Source organism: Vicia villosa, linkage group LG1 (genome assembly GCF_029867415.1).
Source record: "Vicia villosa cultivar HV-30 ecotype Madison, WI linkage group LG1, Vvil1.0, whole genome shotgun sequence".
NCBI lineage: Eukaryota > Viridiplantae > Streptophyta > Magnoliopsida > Fabales > Fabaceae > Vicia > Vicia villosa.
Window position 1 is genome coordinate 37,132,341 of NC_081180.1, and position 21,333 is coordinate 37,153,673.

General features: G+C 37.3%; 1 protein-coding gene across 1 annotated transcript; it reads left to right on the plus strand.

Moving 5' to 3' along the window:
- Positions 1 to 844: 844 nt before the first annotated feature.
- LOC131634209 (histone deacetylase 15) lies at positions 845 to 20,697 on the plus strand. Its single transcript, XM_058904865.1, has 18 exons — positions 845 to 968; positions 1,272 to 1,408; positions 1,497 to 1,682; positions 1,871 to 1,982; positions 2,514 to 2,590; positions 3,417 to 3,492; positions 3,652 to 3,716; positions 4,147 to 4,202; positions 4,423 to 4,546; positions 4,640 to 4,765; positions 4,882 to 4,932; positions 5,142 to 5,210; positions 5,612 to 5,720; positions 6,533 to 6,612; positions 6,880 to 6,962; positions 7,048 to 7,093; positions 7,191 to 7,362; positions 20,262 to 20,697. The coding sequence occupies exons 2-18, from the start codon at positions 1,310 to 1,312 to the stop codon at positions 20,387 to 20,389; spliced, it is 1,659 nt and encodes a 552-aa protein (XP_058760848.1). The 5' UTR covers positions 845 to 968; positions 1,272 to 1,309; the 3' UTR covers positions 20,390 to 20,697.
- The last annotated feature ends 636 nt before the right edge of the window (positions 20,698 to 21,333 follow it).

Consider the following 21,333-nt stretch of genomic DNA (forward strand, 5'->3'; position numbering starts at 1 on the left):
TAAATGCACGAGCTTTTAAAAAAACAGTAATATTACACTTTTGAAATTTTCAATGTTTTGGAAAAAATCCGATAAGCCATGATGTTTTTGAAAATCGTTATGTTTTTTCACCCATCGATTTTTTAAAAAAACTGATAAATGCATACCAAATTTTTATGATAAACTACTAAATTTTTGTATTCATACAAGATTTTTGGATAAAAATTTAGCAAACATATTTTAAATATTATGAAAAATTGCGGAATGTCAAATATGAGTAAGATGACATGATAAAGACATTGTTTATTTTTTTAAAATAATTTTTTAGTGTAACATAATTTTGTATAAAAAATATTTACAATTTTTTTATAAAAGTTTCAAATCAAAATTTGAATTGAATAGTTATTTATAAAATTTTATTTTAGATATTTTATCATTTATTTAATTTTTTTTGAATATTTAAATTTTAAAAAAATCACTTAAATGTGAAATCATTTCAAATAACTTTTCATAAAAATCATTTTCGTAATACAAATTTTTGATAAAAATTACGATTTCGACTATGTTTTGATATTTAATAATGTATGTTTATGTTATAGAATGTCAAAATTAATCATTCTATTTTAAAAAAAACAAATTTAAAAAAACTTGTAATATTTTAGTAAACAATTTTATAAAATTTATTTTAAAAAATATAAAAAAAATCTATTTTTTAAATCTAAAACAATAGATTTATTGGGTCCAAAATCTCTAATTTAAATCCTATTGATTTATTGGGCTTTATAGGCCCATATGAACCCACTTTGACGGCTGTAATGTACTATAAATAAAGAGTTTTGGTTTTCGATCCCGTTCATATATCGAACAAGAAAACAAAACAAAACCCCATTTTTTAAAAACTTGAAAAGAACGTTGATTTTTTGGCAGGCAGCTCTAAACCCGCAACAACGCACTCCGGAATCTCTCTCCGACGCCCTCACCGTTAACCGGTAACTCTCACTTTCTCTTACAATTCCGAGCTTCAATTACCGCTAAATATCATTATCATCTCTTTTTCACTAACCACTTTCTCTCTCTTCTTTCTCTCTCTTTCATTTCACTGTCAGTTCCAACCGTTTTCTCCCTCATTTTTTTGTTCTATTTTTTCTTCTCTATGTTATATTATAGTTTCAGTTGGATGAATAAGCACGTAAAATTGTTCAGTGTTTCCCCAAATTAAATGTATGTAATGAATTTGAACTGTTGTATGTGTTGATTTTGACTCACATTAACGAATTTCTTCAAATTTCTAGGGTTTTTGACTATTTTAACTGTTACCGGAGCACTAGAAATGGAAGCTGAGAACAGTCTTCACAAGCAAGCTACTGAAGTCTTTAACGGAAGAGGCGAGAGCTCGCGTTCCAATGCCAGCGAGGCACAGCCTAATGCGGTATGTATACGCTTTAAATTACTGTCAATGGCAGTTGTTGTCGACTATTTTGTAAAACCTTGACCGAGACTGACATTGTTGTTTGCAGAAAAGGGTCAGGGTGGAGAAGGAACTAACTTTTAAGGACATGTATGAGAACAAAGAGTTGTTCGAGGAGGATGACGAGGAGGACACTGATTGGGAGCCGTGTCCCGTGGAGAAGTGTGTTGAAGTCGTCAAGTGGTTCTGTAGAAACTGTACTATGGATAACCTAGACATTAATATCTGCTGCGAAGTATGTTTGTAATTTACCTTTTCCATATTGTATGCTATATATATTTTTAAATACGTTTTATATGAAATCTAATTCTTTTATGGATAGTTATCAATCTGTGATATATATGGGTGTGAAATGGATTTGGTGGTATTATGCATCTCTTTTATCATTATTACAACTCATTTAATGATATCTTCTATGTACAGGTATGTGGGGAGCATAAAGATTCTAAAATCCTAACCCTTGGGCATTTTGCATCACCCTTTGCACAAGATGGAAATCTGAATGAAATCCAGCCAAGTATAAAAGTAATGAGAGGTGAGTATATATACAGGTTTCCTTGTAGAATTAAAACACTTGTTTATAAAGAAAACTCTAATCTAATTCCTTGTATTAAAAAATAGCCTTTGTATTGGAATAAATCCTAATTAAAAGCAAATTGAAGCTCATATTTATGCTTTACCCCATGATCCTAGCTGTTTAAGGCAATGCTAATAAAAAAAGCTAATAGACACAATGAAGATAATGCAAAGCAGCAACTCTATATAGAATATAGATTCATGTGGCCTTATTGTAGCATCTCAAGAAACATTAATTCAAGAAAATTACAATGCATCAAAATGCAAAAAAGTGACCTTTTTGTAGCTCAGTGTTTTTTTGCCCCTTTAGCCTATATAAAAATCTGTATGGAGCTAACTAAAAGAAATTCATACAGGCTAGTGTCACTTTTTTCTATATCGTTATGTTTATTCTTATTAAAGATAGCCATTCTCATATTGTTGTACGTGGATTTTACCTCAGCATGGTATTAAACTCCAAATTCATTTCGGTTTTACCCTTATTTTGTAGATCTTGACTCCCAGGAATCAGCTGCAAACAGTTCTACGGCAATTGGCTTTGACGAAAGAATGTTGTTACATTCAGAAGTATGGTTTTGCTTGTTTTGTTGATTCACTTTTGCCCCCTTAAAAAATAATGCAATGCCTTATTACTAGCCTATTAGCGTATGTAAACACTGCCATTTTGATCAATATCCAATCACGAATAATTCTTTATTTTCAATGAAATACCAGTATTTTCATTTTCATGTCTTTGTTTTGTATGCTTTGAAAATGTTGAACTGGAAAAGAACATTCAGTACTCGCCCACCCTATAGTAGTAATATTATACACTATTGCATTTATAGGGAGAAAGTTATTTCAGTTGATGGTATATCAAAGTAGGGATTTTCTTTTACAAATATCTGATTCCATAATTGAAAAATGTAGTTCTAGTTCGTTCATATTATTAACCTTACTCTTTTTTAATACTATCATCTAATTTCTATTTTAAACATACTCAAAGGAGTCAAGGGTTGTATGATCTTTTAAGTTTGTATATGTATTGTTTTGTTGTAAGTTTTTAAGTGTTTCAAGATTTTACCAGTTTTTCTGTTAATTTTAATCATTCTAACATGTTTCTGCGAGTGTTTCAAAGTTATTTACTTATATTATAGCTTTTGACTTACCATCGACCTGTGCATGGATACCGTCTGTTGTTCGCTTTGTTCCTTTTATTCTTCGTCTTTTTCTAAATCAGAAAAACTTGTTTGCTAGGTCCACGGTCTACGATACACATTACTACAGTTTTGCCACTACAACATTGAATTTTGATGTATCACATGCATGCACTACGATGATCTGTGTTTTTCTTTGCTAGGAATTTCACATATGTTTATGTGATAATATATTTTCTGGCGGTTGGTTTGAGTAGGTTGAAAAGAAATCGCATCCACACCCTGAAAGGCCAGATCGACTTCGAGCAATTGTTGCTAGTCTTACGAGAGCTGGTATTTATCTATTCAAATAATTGCTATTACTATTTTTCATTTTTTGTGGCTATCAAAATTTACCACTTAGCCCTACTACTGATTTCTTTCCAATTTTCATTTGTCTTTGATAAAGTAATACTGGTCAAGTGCATTAATTTGTCAAATTTGAGTATGTAGGTATATTTCCAGGAAGATGCTATCCAATTCCTGCTAGAGAAATCACTCAAGAAGAACTTATGATGGTAATTGACACCTATTTCATCTATTTTTAAAGGGAGATCCCCACAAATATAGGTCAATGGCTGGACATACTTGCTAAATGATATACACCGGTCATTGTTTTTGAGGCAAAACTGACTCTTTTTTTTAATTTAATTTAAATATGTTATAAAGTATGAATAGATCACACCCTTCTTTTATTAAACACCAATATAATCACCATTTTAGTATCAGTTGTAAAACCAGTTCCAGTTCAATTATATCTATAGAATAAATTTTTGTCTGCTGCATCTTGTCATTCAGTGATTATGCTGGTAGGACAGCTTTTGTTTCAAGTACTTCTCAATTTCTGTCTTTTTCTCCTTTTCCTTTCTTTAACCATATATCACAAAAGAAACTGTCGGATCAATGATCATCACACAATTCTAACCATTTAAGATATTGGAATTGAAGGTTCATTCTTCGGAGCATATTGAATCTGTGGAAGTTACAAGCAAGTTAATGTCTAGGTGTGTTAATTCATTTCTTTCTCGTGAGCTGTCTTTCTCTTTAATTATATATTAATATTTTCCTCCTTTCTATAGATATATTGTTTTTAATACAGTTCGTAATCTCGCTGGTCCTCTTTACTGGATTTCATTAAATGCTTCAGTTTTAAGATTTCCATACTCTTGCTTTATATTGGTAATATATCTTTATCATGATCAATGACCCCCCATATGATTTCAGTTATTTCACTTCCGACACATACGCGAACAAGCATTCAGCATGTGCTGCTAGGCTTGCAGCTGGGTTATGTGCTGATCTGGCATCGGCAATTGTTTCTGGGCGTGTCAGAAATGGATTTGCTTTGGTACTAATCATTTAGTTGCTCTTGATAGCTGGCATTAAAATCCGACCAATTTAAGGTTTATTGTAGTCAATTAATGTTCATAACTAAACTCAGGTTAGACCTCCTGGTCATCATGCTGGTGTAAAAGATGTGATGGGGTTTTGTCTACACAATAATGCTGCAGTGGCAGCATTGGCAGCTCAGGCTGCAGGGGCTAGGAAAGTTCTAATTTTAGATTGGGTAATGTCTTTACTCATCTATCTCTGTAATTATGCAATTTTCCTGAAGGCAATGTAGACTAAGACATTCACTATGTTATTTAAGTATTAGTTTATTGTGCTTCTTGATCTTTGCAGGATGTTCATCACGGAAATGGCACACAGGAAATATTTGAGAAAAAAAAATCGGTGAGCTGGATTTTATTATAATTTTTTGCTCTCCTTGCTTTTACCTTTAAATTTACATTGTACTAATCTTAACCTGTTAATTATTGTTTTTCATATGGGTGTTTCTTACTTTTTATATTTTATGAATTAGTTTAACTATGGGTTTTTTAATGAGCTATGCCACTTTCTCATCATTCTAATGATGCTTATGAGTACTATCAATACTGTAGGTCTTGTATATTTCATTGCATAGACATGAGGACGGAACATTTTATCCTGGTACTGGAGGTGCTCATGAGGTATTTGATTGCAGACAAATTTGACAATTTTGATCTAATATTTGTGGAAATATTTTGTACGGAGTATTTTTTAAAGAAACTAAAACAGGTAGAGATAAATTTTTCATCCAGGAATTTAGCATGGGTTATCTGGACATGGAGGGCTTGGGTTATGCTTTAGCTCTGTCCTGTAGATACAATAGAAGATTTTTGTTGATAGGAATTGGTTAAATAGAGTTCAGTATTATGTGTAAACTGCTGAAAGATATGTACATGTTCAAATAATGTTTTGGTTGTTATTGCCACGTGCTTTTGGGTCAAATTGGTTGCAGCACCGCTATCTTGGGTGCAGAAGGAGTGCTGTCTAACAGGTTTAGATTTTGAGAACTGAGAAAATCATAAGTTCATTTTTGCCCTTTCAGGTTGGTTACATGGGTGCAGAAGGATACTGTGTGAATATTCCATGGAGTCGAGGTGGTGTTAGTGATAATGATTACAATTTTGCATTTCAGCAAGTTGTACTTCCTATAGGTTAGTATTTATTGTGGCCTACTAAAGTTTATTTTATTTTATTCCTAGTCGTAGCATTTAGGCTTTGTTTGGGAGTTTGGAGGAGAATGGAAGGGAGGGCTTTGAAAAAAGGGTAGGATTGAGTGAAAAAAATAGAAGGATTTAGGTCGGGAGGATTTTGAGGGATTTATTTTTATTTAAAAACCACAACTCCCCTAATTTGGGGGAAGTAAAAAAATTGTATTGTAGGAGGGTTTTGGAGGGCTTAGACAGATTGTTTAAATGTTGTCATAGTTTTCCAAAAACTTAAAATATATTAATGACGAGTACTATTTTATCATTCTAAACAAGATTATTTTTTCAAAAAATGTCAAAGATTTCTCTATAATTAAAAAAAAACGTTTTTCGAAACCCTCCCTTCCCCTCCAAACTCCCAAGTTCAAGTTTGTCAGACCTTAAGAATTACTAGGAACCAAAACTGAATGTGGTTGTACTATTCTATCAGACAGTTGCTTTTTTTATCAATAGTTACTGTTTTTAATATTAACATTTTGTAGCAGTTTTTGAGTAGTTATTTGGGGTGTGCGAGTAAAATGATGATACAGTAGGGTAGATGGGTTATCTGAAAATTTAGAAGAGGTTATTTGGAAGGGAGAGACCAAGACTCTCGAATTCTTGGAGGGGAGAGACCAAGACTCTCAAAATTCTTGGATAGGAAATTCTTTATCTTTTATTCTATTTATGTCAAGATCGCGAGTGTTGTGTGCCTGTCTATTTAAAAAGGCAACTATTCTCTGCTTGAAACATTGATTTTAAATGACATTCCTTTTCAGCTTCTGAATTTGCTCCCGATTTTACCATAATATCAGCGGGATTTGATGCTGCCAGAGGTGATCCCCTAGGAGGTTGTGATGTAAGAATTTTAACTTGATCTTTATCTGTGTTGGTCTTTTTGTAAATAACTTTATTGAAATACTATCGCTGGCAGTACTAAGCAATAAATTACATCAACCCACCATATAAAGAATTTAATCTGCAGTTTGATTTTTTTGAATAACGGCAACCTTAGTTTTATTGAGGATTAAAAAATTCACTACACTTAAGTTGAAACAACCTAATTTGTCAATAATAAATCAGCATACGATTGGGTTTTACATTGAGACTTTCATCAATGATGCAGATTACTCCCTCTGGCTATGCACAGATGACACACATGTTGAATGCCCTATCTGGTGGAAAAATGCTTGTTATTCTTGAGGGGGGGTTTGTTGCTCATACCTTTCTTAGCTGTTTAGTATTCTATAGGCTCTACATTTTGCCAAGTTGATTTAAATACATTTTATTGCAGCTATAATCTCCGTTCTATATCATCTTCCGCAACTGCAGTAATCAAGGTAAATTCTTCTTCTGTTCGTTATACATGAATAATAAATCAGAGCTACTTCTCTTGTTGATAGTTTTTGGCTTTTGACTGGGGTTCTATTGGAACAGGTATTACTGGGTGAGAGTCATGTACCCGAACTGGAAAACAGTTTCCCTACCAAATCTGGCCTGCAGACTGTTTTCGAAGTCCTCGACGTTCAGAATAATTTTTGGCCTTCCTTGAAACCTATCTTTGAAAATGTGATGTCACTTTGGGAAATGCGCTGTCTTGGAAAAAAAGGTGAGGTTCATTAAATTTTGCAACCTTCTTTTTGAAATTGTTTTATTTGATATATTTGACCTTGCTGGGTGGAATGGTCGGATTCCTTGTGGGAGGGGGATTTTGCTATCTCACTTCATCTATGAAGTGTAGGTACTTCTAAAATGATGAAGTACCCGTACATGATACACGTTCCATACTACTGGTACTTCCTTTTTCTTATTATTCTGTTTTGTACTCAGCTTTGAGTAAAATAGATACTACACTACTGGTGTTGTTGAGCAAAAGAGGGCTTTAGGTTTTGATATGTGAGAGAGTGAATGAATCTACCAAGCTTCCTAGTTGTGTATTTATAGACGTGGTCATCTAGTCGAGGAGTCTGTGGAGAAAATCCATACGTTAGCGAAATAAATGTCATTACCACCTTATTTGACTAAGAAGAAATAACAAGACATTAACTATAAATAATAATATCTCATGTTCACTTAGTTCCAAGTTTTGGAAACAAGTCTTCCATCCAAATCTTCCGGCTGATACGCGTCATGTGGCAACGTTTGGTGCAACCTGAATGGACCTTCCTAATTGGAGAGCAATTTATTGATCCGGGTAGGGGCCACCATCTGTCTTTGCATAAGGTCACCCTCCTTCATGTCCGTTGGAACTACTTTGGAGTTGTACCTCATGGCAGCTCTTTGCCTAACTGCAAACTCATGGATGTGGGCGATCTCCCTAGCTTTGTCGAGCAGGTCGACCACACACTTAAACCCTGTTTCGTTCTCTTAACATATGAAAATACGATTAAGTTGGCATAGGGCGGTTAGATACTTTTTAGTGTATATAAAAAATATGAACGTTTATGAGCGTGCCTCACATTCTTCAGCGAAATGCTCACCCGCCATGTGGGTGTGTCAATCTCAACTGGCAACATGGCATATGCACCATAAACCATCTTGAATGGCATTTCCTTAGTGGTGGAATGGAGCGTCGAATGATACAACCACAAAACCTTTTTAGAAACTGGGTTTAAGTATGATTGCACACTTCCTGGGTGAGACACATTAATCTAATAAGTAAACGAGAATGATTATACCTCTTGTAGTTGTTCTGCTCATAATCCTTTGGCTTCGTCCTACTTTTTCTTTTTTCCACAAAAGATCATTTTATTGGCTTATTCGGCCTGTTCGTTGACTTCCGGGTGGACTACTGAGACAAACTTTTTCTAGATTCCAAAGGGTGGTAAAACTCCATCACTGATGAGCTGGCGAATTTTGTACCATTATTTGAGACGATACTTGGCAATCCAAAACGACATAATTCGCTTCCAGTAGAATGTTAAACTTTCTGTGACGTAATTCTGAGGAGGCTCCTACTAGAGTGGGTAATGTTTGGCATCTACTATTGGTCCAATAGACCTGTGGTGGATCTCAAAACTATGTTAAACACTTTGAAAGAGAAGCTTAATCAGGCCCAAACCCTACTGACCTCGGTAATGAGAGTCGCGATAAAGTGAAGCGCTCTATGGGCAAGTTGAGGGAGGAGAGTAAAAAGAACGATGAAGTCTACTAGAAGGTGAGCGAAGAGTTTGACCAGACGAAGGCCAAAATCGAATCTTTGAAGGAGTCTGCCCAAGAAGAGGCCCTTGCCAAAAACAAACTGCAAAAAGATTTTGATGACGCCAAAAAGATTAATGAGCGTAATAGTAAATAAATATCAGTCATTCCAAGCTTGCAAGTAATTGGTTGAACCGTTTTGTTGGCAAACTCTTCGTTAACACTTTTGCCAACTGAGTCCAAGAAGGTATGCGTACCTGTAAAAAATAATAAAGGGAGAGTCTGCCTATACACATTCACACATGTTTGATAGCAAGAAACTCTATATGTTAGGGTTTAATGGAATTAGTCAATCCATCTCCAAGTCCAGTGGTTGGAGTATTTACTGAGGGTTCTTTGGGTCGGGCAAGGAGAGAAACAATTTTCCCTTACTTCCCGACAAATACGTGGGATTAGGGGAAGACCGGTTCCTTTGATTGCCATCACCACAAACCGTTATCTCTTGGACATCTCATAGGTCACATGTGATAAAACGGGTAGAATATGGACCATATTTTGGGCTGGGTGACCTGGAGTGCTCCGGCCCATAGTTCCAACACTTCATTTGGCCTGCTTTGCCATAGACTGTCGCTTGCCCAATAAAATTATCCCAGTCCACAGTACCTCAAGCACGAGACATGTGTAAGGCGAAGTGATTAGCTTAAAATGGGCAGTGGTCTTAATGATATGAATCCTTTGAGAATTGCATTGAATGAGGCCCTCAAGCGTCGCTTGGGACGAGTCCCTCAAGCATCCTATGTTGCTTGGGGTACGTGAAACATTTAATACTTAGGTATGTTGGCTCTTGTCTCGGGAGAGCGTGATCTTTGTGAACCGTTGATCATACACATGTAAACATATCCAACCATATATGTTTTTGTTTTCCAACTACAGACGCACATGATCTAGTCTTCATTCTTCATATTAATAGGATTATGCTTCATTCTTCTCCAAGCTACTTCCAAAACTCTTCTTTCCTTAGCAAGAACTTTCCTTAAAAATTTCTCCCTAGCTTAGACACCGTCTTCCATCCTTCTTCCATTTAAAATCTTCCTTATTTCCCTGTATCTTTTCCTTTTTCTAGTAATGACAATAATCATGGATTTAGTCGAGCGTAGCAGCGTGGTTGAACCCTCCACCGGTAGATAGCTCACATAGATGTGGGAATGTTGTTTGAAAAACGCTAGGCGATCAAAGGGATGGTTGATTACAAGATTTTTGAAATAGGGACATTCGAAAGTTACGAAAGTATCTCCGACTCTAGTTGTGATAGCGACTCTTTTTTCTCTTGTTCTTTTCCAAGAAAATCAAGTTTGATGATGGCGTCCAACTCTTCCAAAAGATCGGCGGTCGAAGATTATGATATAGTGTATACCAAGTGTTAAGAGTCCCACATTGGACAATATATGGCCTGAACATGTACTTATAAATGGGGGCAATCCCCACCTTACCAGCCAGTTTTGTAGGGATGAAGTAGGTCCAACCACATTTCTTAACACCAAGTAAGTAAGGGAAGGTGGATTCCTTTTGTATGAGCTTGAATTTGCCAGTTTCAGGGAATGAGGAGGACGTCATCTTGGAGTCCTACTCTAAAGATGAAAGGGCTCACTTGGCACCCTTTGATGATTCTGAAGGCAACTTCTTCTACATGTACCTTATAATCCGAGATTTGGGGGTGCTAATCCCTTCACAATATCTGAGTCTGAGGTGCTTAAAACCATTTACGTCTCCCCTTCTCAAATATCATTTAATGGATGAGCTTTTATCAAGGCGTTTGAGATCTTGTGTAGGAACTTGGAGGCCTTTTCCACTGTGGGTCCATTCTTCTCTTTCTACGACACTAAGACTGCTAGCAAGGGTAGCTGGGTCACTTGGGCACCTTATCCGAAAGGGTTCTCTTCACCCCATTAGAACAATTATAAGAACTGGAAAAATAGGTTTGTGAGAGTGAAGGGGAGAAATGACCAGTCTATGATAAAGTATGTCGAGAACGACAAAGATTTGTTTCCGTTTTTATTGGACGAAGGACCCTGAGGCGATAAATTAGTTCAATTATGATTTTCTCACCAAAATCGAAAGAGAGGTCTTTGACATCTTAGATGAATTTTGTATGAGTTCTAGGGAGATGTTGGAGTTAAACAAGATGGACAATAACGGCTATATACGCAAGTCTTATCATTGTTAGGGCGTTTACAACATATTGTTTTTGGTTGATATCTTTCTTTCTGTTTGTAGGACGTATGGCGCCATTGACTATCAAACAGAAAAAGGCTCTTCATGCCAAGCAAAAAGCTGCTCGAGTGGAGAGATGGTCTGAGGGTCCCCACACTCATCCTGGCGGCCTGTTGAGAAAAAGGAAAATGGGTGATGGAGCACCCATTATCTCCACCCGCCCTGTAAAGATTGTGATACCTGGCATGGCTAGACATGCAAACTCTACTTCTCAAAGTCGCCCCTCTTTTGAAGTGCAACCCACACCCACCATCGACTTGGATGCACAATTGGAAACTGTCGATCCGGATGGAATGCCTAAGAAGGGGGAATCATATGCTCCTTCTGGGAACAAGGTGCAGTCCCTCTGGGACAATGATTTTGACGCCAAGAGTTTTGTGCAAACGCGCTTGGATTTCTCGGTCGACTTCCCTAATGATCATCACATGGCGGCTCATATGGGAGCCAGACAGATGTCGAACGTGTTCGAGACCCATATGTTGAGGGGCTTCTTGATAGAGCGCGCAATGTTTGATGCCTATTGTCAGTCTGACAAGCTGGTCGCCGATTTGAAAGTTCAATTGAACACTCAGCGAGAGGTGGCCATTGAGGCTCATAAATCCCTGATCTCCATTACTGAAGAGCGTGACCGACTGAAGGAATCTAAGAAAAATAAAAATAAAAAGGTTAAAAAGCTTAAGGAAGAGCTCGTCCAAGTGAGAAAGGAGTTGTCAATGATGAAGGAGACTGCTAAGGTAGAGGCTCTCCTTAAGAACATGCTGGAAGAAGACTTGTCAGCTGCCCAGAATGACATCGTTGCCTCAGAGGACAGGGCCTTTGAAAAAGCGAAAGCCCAAATGGCTTGCCTCTATCCCGACCTAGATCTAAGCATGCTTGATATTTTCAAGGTTGTTAAGGATGGCCATCTGGTGGATGAGGAAGATCCAGTGGATTAGAAGGCGACCCTCCAAGTTGAAAGAGAGAACGCCCCCTCTTCGAAGGCTACTCCTACACTGAAAGAGGAGCATGAACCAACTAAACCCTAGATTTATATTTAGGCCTTTTTGATGTTTAGTTTACTATAACAATTGTATCATTGCCTTGCATGGGGTTTATTAATGAAAACATTCAGATTTTGTGGCAATTTGCCTTATGTTATTTTGATTTCTTCCTTCGTTATTTCAATTACTTTCGAGGCGTCTTTCTTTCATGTTGTCCTGATTGAATAAATTTTCCGCTTGGGGCGAGTTCCTCAAGCATTGATTAGGGCGAGTCAAATTTGCTTTGGCGAGTATTGGAAGATAATAGGTGCGTGGTGGGCCTATAACCCACATGTCCCTGGATCAGAACCATGCTCTGATACCATATTTGAAGATACTCCATCTGTCCCAAAATAAATGTCACATTTTAATAAAATATTTGTCCCAAAATAAGTGTCACTTTTGGTTTCCAATGCATTTTTCATTTTTTTCTTCCAATTATACCCTTCAATTAATACTTCTTACATCACTCTTCTGTCACTTAGCATTTATGATCATTAAAATACACCGATGGATAACAAGGATAACATGGTAAAATTGATATTCTCTCTCATTCATTTACCACACTTTCTTAATCGGTGTGAAATACTCAAATGCGACACTTATTTTGCACGGAGGGATTAATAGTTAAATGCTTTTTTATGAATTATTCCTCAACCAAAGGCTGTTTTTTATAATGAGAATACAATTAATTCTCTCCTTGAATTTAGGAGAAAATTATTACATTGAAAAATAAAAGGACATAATGGGATTCTCTAGAATCGCTTTGAAAACAATAAAATAGGAAAATAAATATTGATGTATTTTTCAACAGCGAGGATCCTTCAATCAAGGTCCCACATTTATATGCCTATATGACAACAAAGATCCTCAGTGAAGGTTCAACATTCGTATGCCTGATAAGGCTACAAGGATCCTTCAATGAAGATCCAACATTCATATGTCTGATAAGGCAACAAAGATCATATGCGTGATAAGGTGGCAAAGATTCTTCAATCATAAACGTTATTTATTCAAAAGTAAGTGCTGATAGTTCGACCATTGGCAGGATAAACGACCTCGCCTTATTCAATCGACTAAAACATAACAATTAACTGTAGTAGTATCTCAGGTTTATTGAGTTCCAGGTTCCGGGGATGAGTTGTTCATCCAATTCTTCAAGCTTGTAAGCACCATGTTGTAATTTCTGACGTATGCGATATGGTCCCTCCCAATTGGGCAACAACTTCCTAATTCGGATAGGCGCCACAACTTGTTTAACCTTGGAGTTGTATCATTTGACGACTCTTTGCTTCGCTACAAACTAACTTGTTTAACCTTGGAGTTGTATCATCTGACGACTCTTTGCTTTGCTACAAACTTGTAAATACGTGCGATCTTTCTGGCTTCATCAATCATGTCTGAAGTCACTTTCAATCTGGCTTTGTTCTCCTTCTAATTTAAATGCTCACGACACCATGTGGGCGTATCAATCCCCATTGGCGGCAACATGATGCATGCGCCATTAACAATCTTGAATGACATTACCTTAGTGATTGAGTGGGATATTGTATGATAAGAGCACATAACCTTTGTAGACAATATATTAAATATGACTGCACACCTTAAGGAAAACGGAATCAGAGAAGAAATAACCTCGAGCAATTGTTCGGCCCACATATACTTGGTGTCGTCCAATTTCTTTATCTCACATATGATCACATAGTTGGCTGATTCTACCTCTTCATTCGCCTGCGGATGGGTGACTGGAACAAACTTTATCTGAATTCTTAGTTGATGATAGAATTCTACCACGATTGAGCTGGCGAATTGTGTTAAGTTATCTGAGACAATACTCCTTGGCAAATGAAACATGCAAATGAGGCGCTTCTAGTAGAAACAACACTCTCTTCCTGCTGTGATTTTGGACCCGGCTTCAGCCTCTGCCCATTTTACACCTGATCAAAAACTTCAGCTGGCCCATTGGTAAAATGGCCAAGGAGACATTATATGACCTGAACATGTGCTTATAACTGGGGGCAAATCCTCGCCCTGCAAGCCAGTTTTGTAAGGTTGAGTTAGGCCCAACCCACACAATCTAAGACTCTAAAGATATTTGACTAGTTAGGCCTCCTTCTGTTGATACTCGCATGTTACTTGATTGGCAATTAATTGAGAGTTGCTTTAAATGTCTATCATGACGGGTTTGTCTTTGGGAAGACAAGTTTGCTTAAAAACCTTGATTTCTTCACACGTGTCAACAAGGGAGGGAGACATGGAGATGCTCTCCTTGCAACCTTTAGTGCGTGCCTAAGGAGATGTAACCATTACCTATGAGTTCTAGGTTCTTGTTCCTATTAGAGGAAAACTTCAGTTCATTCCTCATCCACGCTATCTTCAGAGTTTCCATTTATCAGGACAAGTTGCACTCAAACCTTCTCAAGCTCAACTTCATTTTCCTTGCTCATAGGTATAACATCTCCTTCCCTAGCTAGGTTCTTATACCGTCTTAATGTCGCCTCCTTGAATGTACTAGATATGAGCTTACACTTCAGGGAGTCAGTGGCGTCTATTATTTCCATGAGTATCGATGGCATTGATGTGCTCCCGCAGGTTGCTTTCTCAGTCGATGACTATCAGGGATGGCAGCTTGAAATTTTCTGGCACATGTGCATCCCATATTTCATTAGGGAGGGGTTGGGGGGATCTAGGATCTCGGCCTCAGGTGGATTGTCATCGTGTCGCTGTTGTTGGAGATGCAAAACGTTGTCTTGCTAGATTTTGTTGGCCCGACATAATTCTTCCATATTGTTCTGCATTTCTGTTATGGTTTCTTGATCGCTGTTGCTGTTGGCGGTGTCTTGTCTCACTATTGTGGGATAGTGATAAAGGCAGTTAGTGGGATAGTGATAAAGGTACTTTTTAATTCTGATCTCCAAAATAGAGAATGTAACCTCATAATGACTTTCGTTACTGCTCTAATATGTGAATTGACATGTTCTACCACGATCCATAGTTGGGAAATATTGGACCGAGCCAGAATGAGTCTTGGGCTGGAGTCAGTTCGCGTCCTCCCCACCTTACTCCACTCGTTTGTGCCTTACAATCTCCATGTTCTAATCTGGTCTATCTATTGATTAATGGGCCGACCTCTCTTGGCTCATATGGGCTTTTCCAGTTCAATGTCATTTAAGAGTTGGAGAGTTAATGGGACGAGCTGATGGGCTGACCAAAGATATTCCGTCCACAGTCCTTCAATCACTAGGGCTGCAAGGGCGAAGTAATTAAGTGAAAACATTTCCGTCCATGTCTCTAGTGAAATTTTTGATTTTCTCATATCAATATATTATATTTATGTAACTTGACACTTTTTTTTTAAAACTTTTATGGTGATGTGTTATTGTAAATTAAAAATTTAGTTCTCTAATCATAGATTTTAAATTTTAAATTTTTATGGTGATGTTTTGTTGTGAGTTTACATTTTAGTTCTCTATTCATATTTTTTTTTATTGACGTACCTGTACCTGTATCTTAATTATTTTTAAAATACCATATCCCGTACTGGTACCTGTATTTATGCATCACAGGATATTGCTTTACAAAAATTTATAGAGATTAGAATTATATATATGCATCACAGGATATTGCTTTACAAAATTTATGTGAACTGTGGCAAGAGAGATTAGAATTAGTATTTCTGGTGAAGCTCTAAAATACCTGATTATATGTGTTGGAATTATAAAATATTGTAATTATAAATTTGTATTTAGGAGTCAATACATGTACCTAGAAGTCTATGCCTAGAAAATTACATACATGTATCTAGGAACTAACAACATCCTTGAAAATCTTATCTTGTATTTACTCTCTAGTGTGTATATAATCAAATTACTTGAGTGCATTAGGAACTCAAGCATTTCACCAAATATTCACTTTTCTACATGGTATCAAGAGCTCTCGATCCTGAGAGACTTGCTTCCGCATAAACCCTAGCCGTCTTCATTTCGGTAAATCCCAAGTCACCTTCATCGTGACAATTTTTCTGCCTTTATTGCAGCCTTGTTATCCTTCATTGCAATTTTTTTTTTCTGCCTTCATTGCAGCCTTCTTACCCTTCATTGCAATTTTTTTTTTCCTGCCTTCATTGCAGCCTTCTTACCCTGTCCAGAAACACCTCACACAAACCCCTATTTATTCCTTTCATCTGTCAACCATTCATTGTTGTCTTTTAGGCCCCTCTTGAGGAATATTTCATCTTGTTGTTATTTTTATTTTTAGCTTGCTACAAATGGCTAAAAAAAATTATGTTGATTACTCTTTATCATTCACCGAGGATGAGGTGAATCGTTTAAAGGTTATACTTGACTCTGTCAGTAAGCCTTTTGGAAGTTGTTCTCTACCGACGACCGGCTTGAGCGTATGCTCTCAATCCTTTAGTGTTTGCGATAAAATACCTAAGAATGCTTGGATTTTGGACTCTGGTGCCACCGACCATATGACATTCAATCCCAGTTGGATTTCATCTTACACCTCCTCTGAGAAGAACCGTTATGTTACCGTTGCTAATGGTTCTTATGCTCGTATTGATGGCTCTGGGAGAGTTAACTTGCAACCTTCACTTCAATTACAAGATGTGCTTCATGTTCCCACACTCTCTCACAACCTAGTATCTGTTCGTAAACTCACCCGTGATCAGAATTGTAAAGTAATATTTTTCACTTCTTATTGTGTTTTTCAGGATCTTACCACGGGGAAGACAATTGGAGTTGCTAAGGAAAAGGGAGGGTTGTACTACCTATCTAATGAACCAAATTGTTCGAAGGTGTTGGCTTCCTACTTGCAGACTGAGTCTTCAGTGTCCTCTTCTCATTCCGCCGCACAAATTTGGCTTCAGCACAAACGTCTTGGTCATCCACCATTCTCTTTAGTTCAGTCTATGTTTCCTTCTTTATTTTTACATCATTCAGTTGAGTCTTTTAAATGTGACGTTTGTCAGTTAGCTAAACATCATCGTGTCTCTTTTACTCCTAGTTCCAATAGAAGTGCTGAACCTTTTGATCTCATCCATTCTGATGTATGGGGACCTGCACCTATTTCTAATATTTCGGGTGCTAAGTGGTTTGTATCATTTATTGATGATTGTACTCGAGCAACTTGGATTTTCTTGATGAAGGATAAATCAGAAGCACCAGAATTGTTTATTAGTTTTTTAAATATGGTACAAACACAATTTGGCAAAGGGATTAAAAGAATCCGCTCTGACAATGGCAAAGAGTATGCCAATCACATCCTTTCAAATTTTACCAGTCAACGGGGAATAGTTCATGAATTTACATGTGTCGACACCCCACAACAAAATGGTGTTGCAGAAAGAAAGAATCGTCATTTACTTGAAGTTGCTCGAGCCATTCTCTTCCAAATGGCAGTTCCTAACTCATATTGGGGAGAAGCCGTTTTGACAGCTGCCTACTTGATTAATCGGGTTCCATCTCGCATGTTAGGTAATGTCAGTCCTGTTCAGTTTATGACTTCACGGTTTCCTTCTGTTTCTATTTTGCAGAGTCTCGAGTCTCGAGTATTTGGTTGTGTTGCCTTTGTCCATATCCATAAACAACACCGAAGTAAGTTGGACCCCCGTGCAGCCAGATGCATCTTTGTTGGCTATCCCCCAAACAAGAGAGGATATAAATGCTATCATCCTCCTAGTCGTAAGTACTTTGTCTCTAAAGATGTCACGTTTCATGAGAATTTAGCCTACTTCACTCGTCCTCAGCTTCAGGGGGAGAGCATTCAGAATGTAGAATTTGATTCCGAATTTTTAGTCCTACCTGAGTTGCCCATGACTCCTCTTATAAGTCCTATTACTGGTCCTACAATTGAGTCTCCCGAGTCGACTGTGAATCCTGTGTCAAGTCCTATTACTGATCCTCCTATTATTGATCACACTTCTCCAAATACAAAATCTGAGTCGCCTGCTTCTATTTTTGTCCCTCCTTTGTCGCCTGTTTTGCAGGAACCATCATCCTCCATACCAACAAAAACTAAGGCTGGTGAGCCAACCTTGGTGTATCAAAGAAGAAGTAAGCCCGACCTGCTCCAAACACAACTCCAATTGCCAGAACCGGAGGTAAGTGTTGAAACTCATAATCCTATTAGTGATTCCCATAGCTCTGACACTTGCGATACTAATACAGATGATTTGCCTATTGCTTTAAGGAAAGGGAAAAGGTCATGTGCCAAATACCCTATATCTCAATTTGTCTCCTCTAAAAATCTTTCCTTGCAGCATCAAAGTTTTATTTCTGCAGTTGACTCTGTGGTCATCCCATCATCTGTTCAAGAGGCATTGAAAGATAGAAATTGGGTCCAAGCCATGGATGAGGAAATGAAAGCTCTTGAAAAAAATGGAACTTGGGAGATTGTTGATAGACGGGAAGGCAAGAAACCCGTTGGTTGCAGGTGGATCTATACAGTTAAACACAAATCAGATGGTACTCTTGATCGTTACAAAGCCAGACTAGTGGCAAAAGGATACACACAGACATATGGCATAGATTATGAGGAAACATTTGCTCCAATTGCTAAAATGAACACTGTTCGAATCTTATTATCTCTTGCTGCTCACTCCGGATGGGAATTACAACAGTTTGATGTCAAAAATGCATTCTTGCATGGAAACTTAGAAGAAGAGGTGTACATGGAGATCCCACCGGGATTTGGCCCTTCATGTGGATCCAACAAGGTGTGTCGATTGAGGAAAGCCTTATATGGGCTAAAACAATCTCCTAGAGCATGGTTTGGAAGATTTACAAAAGCAATGGTGTACTTAGGCTACAAGCAGAGTCAAGGAGATCACACTCTTTTCTTTAAGCACTCGCATGAAGGAAAACTGACTATACTTCTTGTTTATGTTGATGATATTATTATTACAGGAGATGATCAGGCAGAGAAACAGTTGCTAAAGGAAAAACTATCGGCAGAATTCGAGATGAAGGACCTTGGACAACTCAAGTATTTTTTGGGAATTGAGGTTGCTTACTCAAACCAAGGCATTTTCATATCTCAAAGGAAGTATATACTCGATCTCTTGCAGGAAACTGGGAAACTGGGATGCAAACCTTCAAGTGTTCCCATAGAGCAAAACCACAAGTTAAGCCTCGAAGAAGAAAGTGCCAAAGTTGACAGAGTCCAATATCAGAGGTTGGTAGGAAAGTTGATTTACCTAGCACACACTAGGCCTGACTTGGCTTATGCAGTCAGTGTAGTGAGCCAATTTATGCATGACCCGAAAATGCGACACTTACAATCTGTTGATCGCATCTTGCAATACCTCAAGGCTACTCCAGGAAGAGGACTATTGTTCAAAAGAGGTGGAAGGTTAACTATAGAAGCCTACACCGATGCTGACTATGCAGGATCAATTAGTGATAAAAGATCCACTTCGGGATTTTGCACCCTCTTGTGTGGGAACCTTGTCACATGGAGAAGTAAGAAACAAAATGTAGTGGCTCGATCAAGCGCTGAGGCAGAATTTCGAGCTTTGGCTCAAGGAATCTGTGAGTTACTTTGGATGAGGATCATTCTAAATGATCTAAAAATACAATGTGAAGGGCCTATGAAGTTGTTCTGTGACAACAAGTCAACAATCAGTATTGCTCATAATCCTGTTCAGCATGACAGGACCAAACACATTGAGATTGACCGCCATTTCATCAAGGAAAAATTAGACAGTGGTTTAATAGCTACATCCTACATTCCTTCTAAGCATCAACTAGCAGATGTGTTAACAAAAGGCTTGCCACCTGATCGTTTCAATCAATTGACTTGCAAGCTGGGAATGATTGATATCCATTCACCAGCTTGAGGGGGAGTGTTGGAATTATAAAATATTGGAATTATAAATTTGTATTTAGGAGTCAATACATGTACCTAGAAGTCTATGCCTAGAAAATTACATACATGTATCTAGGAACTAACAACATCCTTGAAAATCTTATCTTGTATTTACTCTCTAGTGTGTATATAATCAAATTACTTGAGTGCATTAGGAACTCAAGCATTTCACCAAATATTCACTTTTCTACAATATGTATTTTTTCAGTTGTAGGCAAACAGACAAAAAAGAGACGCCGAATTGTGGTACCAAAATGGTGGAGGTGGGGTCGTAGAAGTTTCTTATTCCAAATGCTGAATGGTCATCTCCGTGTAAAATCAAAACGACTTTGTTGAGCTGGATTTTGAAGTACAGGAATACCTGGTAGTTATCAGCATGTTGTATATTCCATCTTGATTCCAGATAATATATTTTTTGGTTGACCTTGTAAAGTGCATTAAGGTTGACGTAGAAATTGTGAAAGAGCAGCTTAGAAGAAACTTTTCGGGTAGGTAAAAGATAAAAATGACTTGTTTGAATATTTAAGAAGCTACTTGAGAATGTGAGGAATTAATTGTTTTTATACCTGTTATAAAAGCAAACTGATGTTGTAACTTGTAATCGCCTTTCAACTTAATGCATGCAGAATTTTCCGTTCTTAAAATGTGTTTATTGTTTGCTTGTCAAGTGTAAGTTCATTCTTTTGGTAGAAGAAAATTTGAAAATGAGGGGATTAATGCCCAAACAAAGGATGGTCTCATATTCAATTCAATGAGTATTTGTAGGATTTTGTACAAATAAATTGCACACTATGCCACGCTTGTTATCTTCTGACAACATCTTGTTGGCAACAGTAAATTTTGTGTTACTACTTTTGCATGCATGCATAGTTAATAAATGGGCATTCAACTCTAGTCACGACTCGTAAGGAAGGATTCTGGACCTGATGTCTTGGCTAGTGAAGTTGCCAAAATTTCAGGCGCAATGCTTCTGGTGGTTGTGTAAATTAGTGTTAATTTGTCTAAAGTCCTAGGTGGAGTAATCCATCATCCAATCTGCGATGTCTGAAGCAGGTTAGATGTTAGAATGGAAGCAAACAAATAGATAGGTGACGTTAATGGCAATATTAGATTAAATGAGGTTTACTGATCTATATATATGGATCTTGTCTGAAATAATTTATAGCTTGCAACATTCCTTGTATGAGATGGAACTGTCAGAAGATTGAGATGAAAATGAGACTATAGAAGGAATACAAGTGCCTAGCTGTACCATGTAGTCTTCAATATCTCTCTAAAAG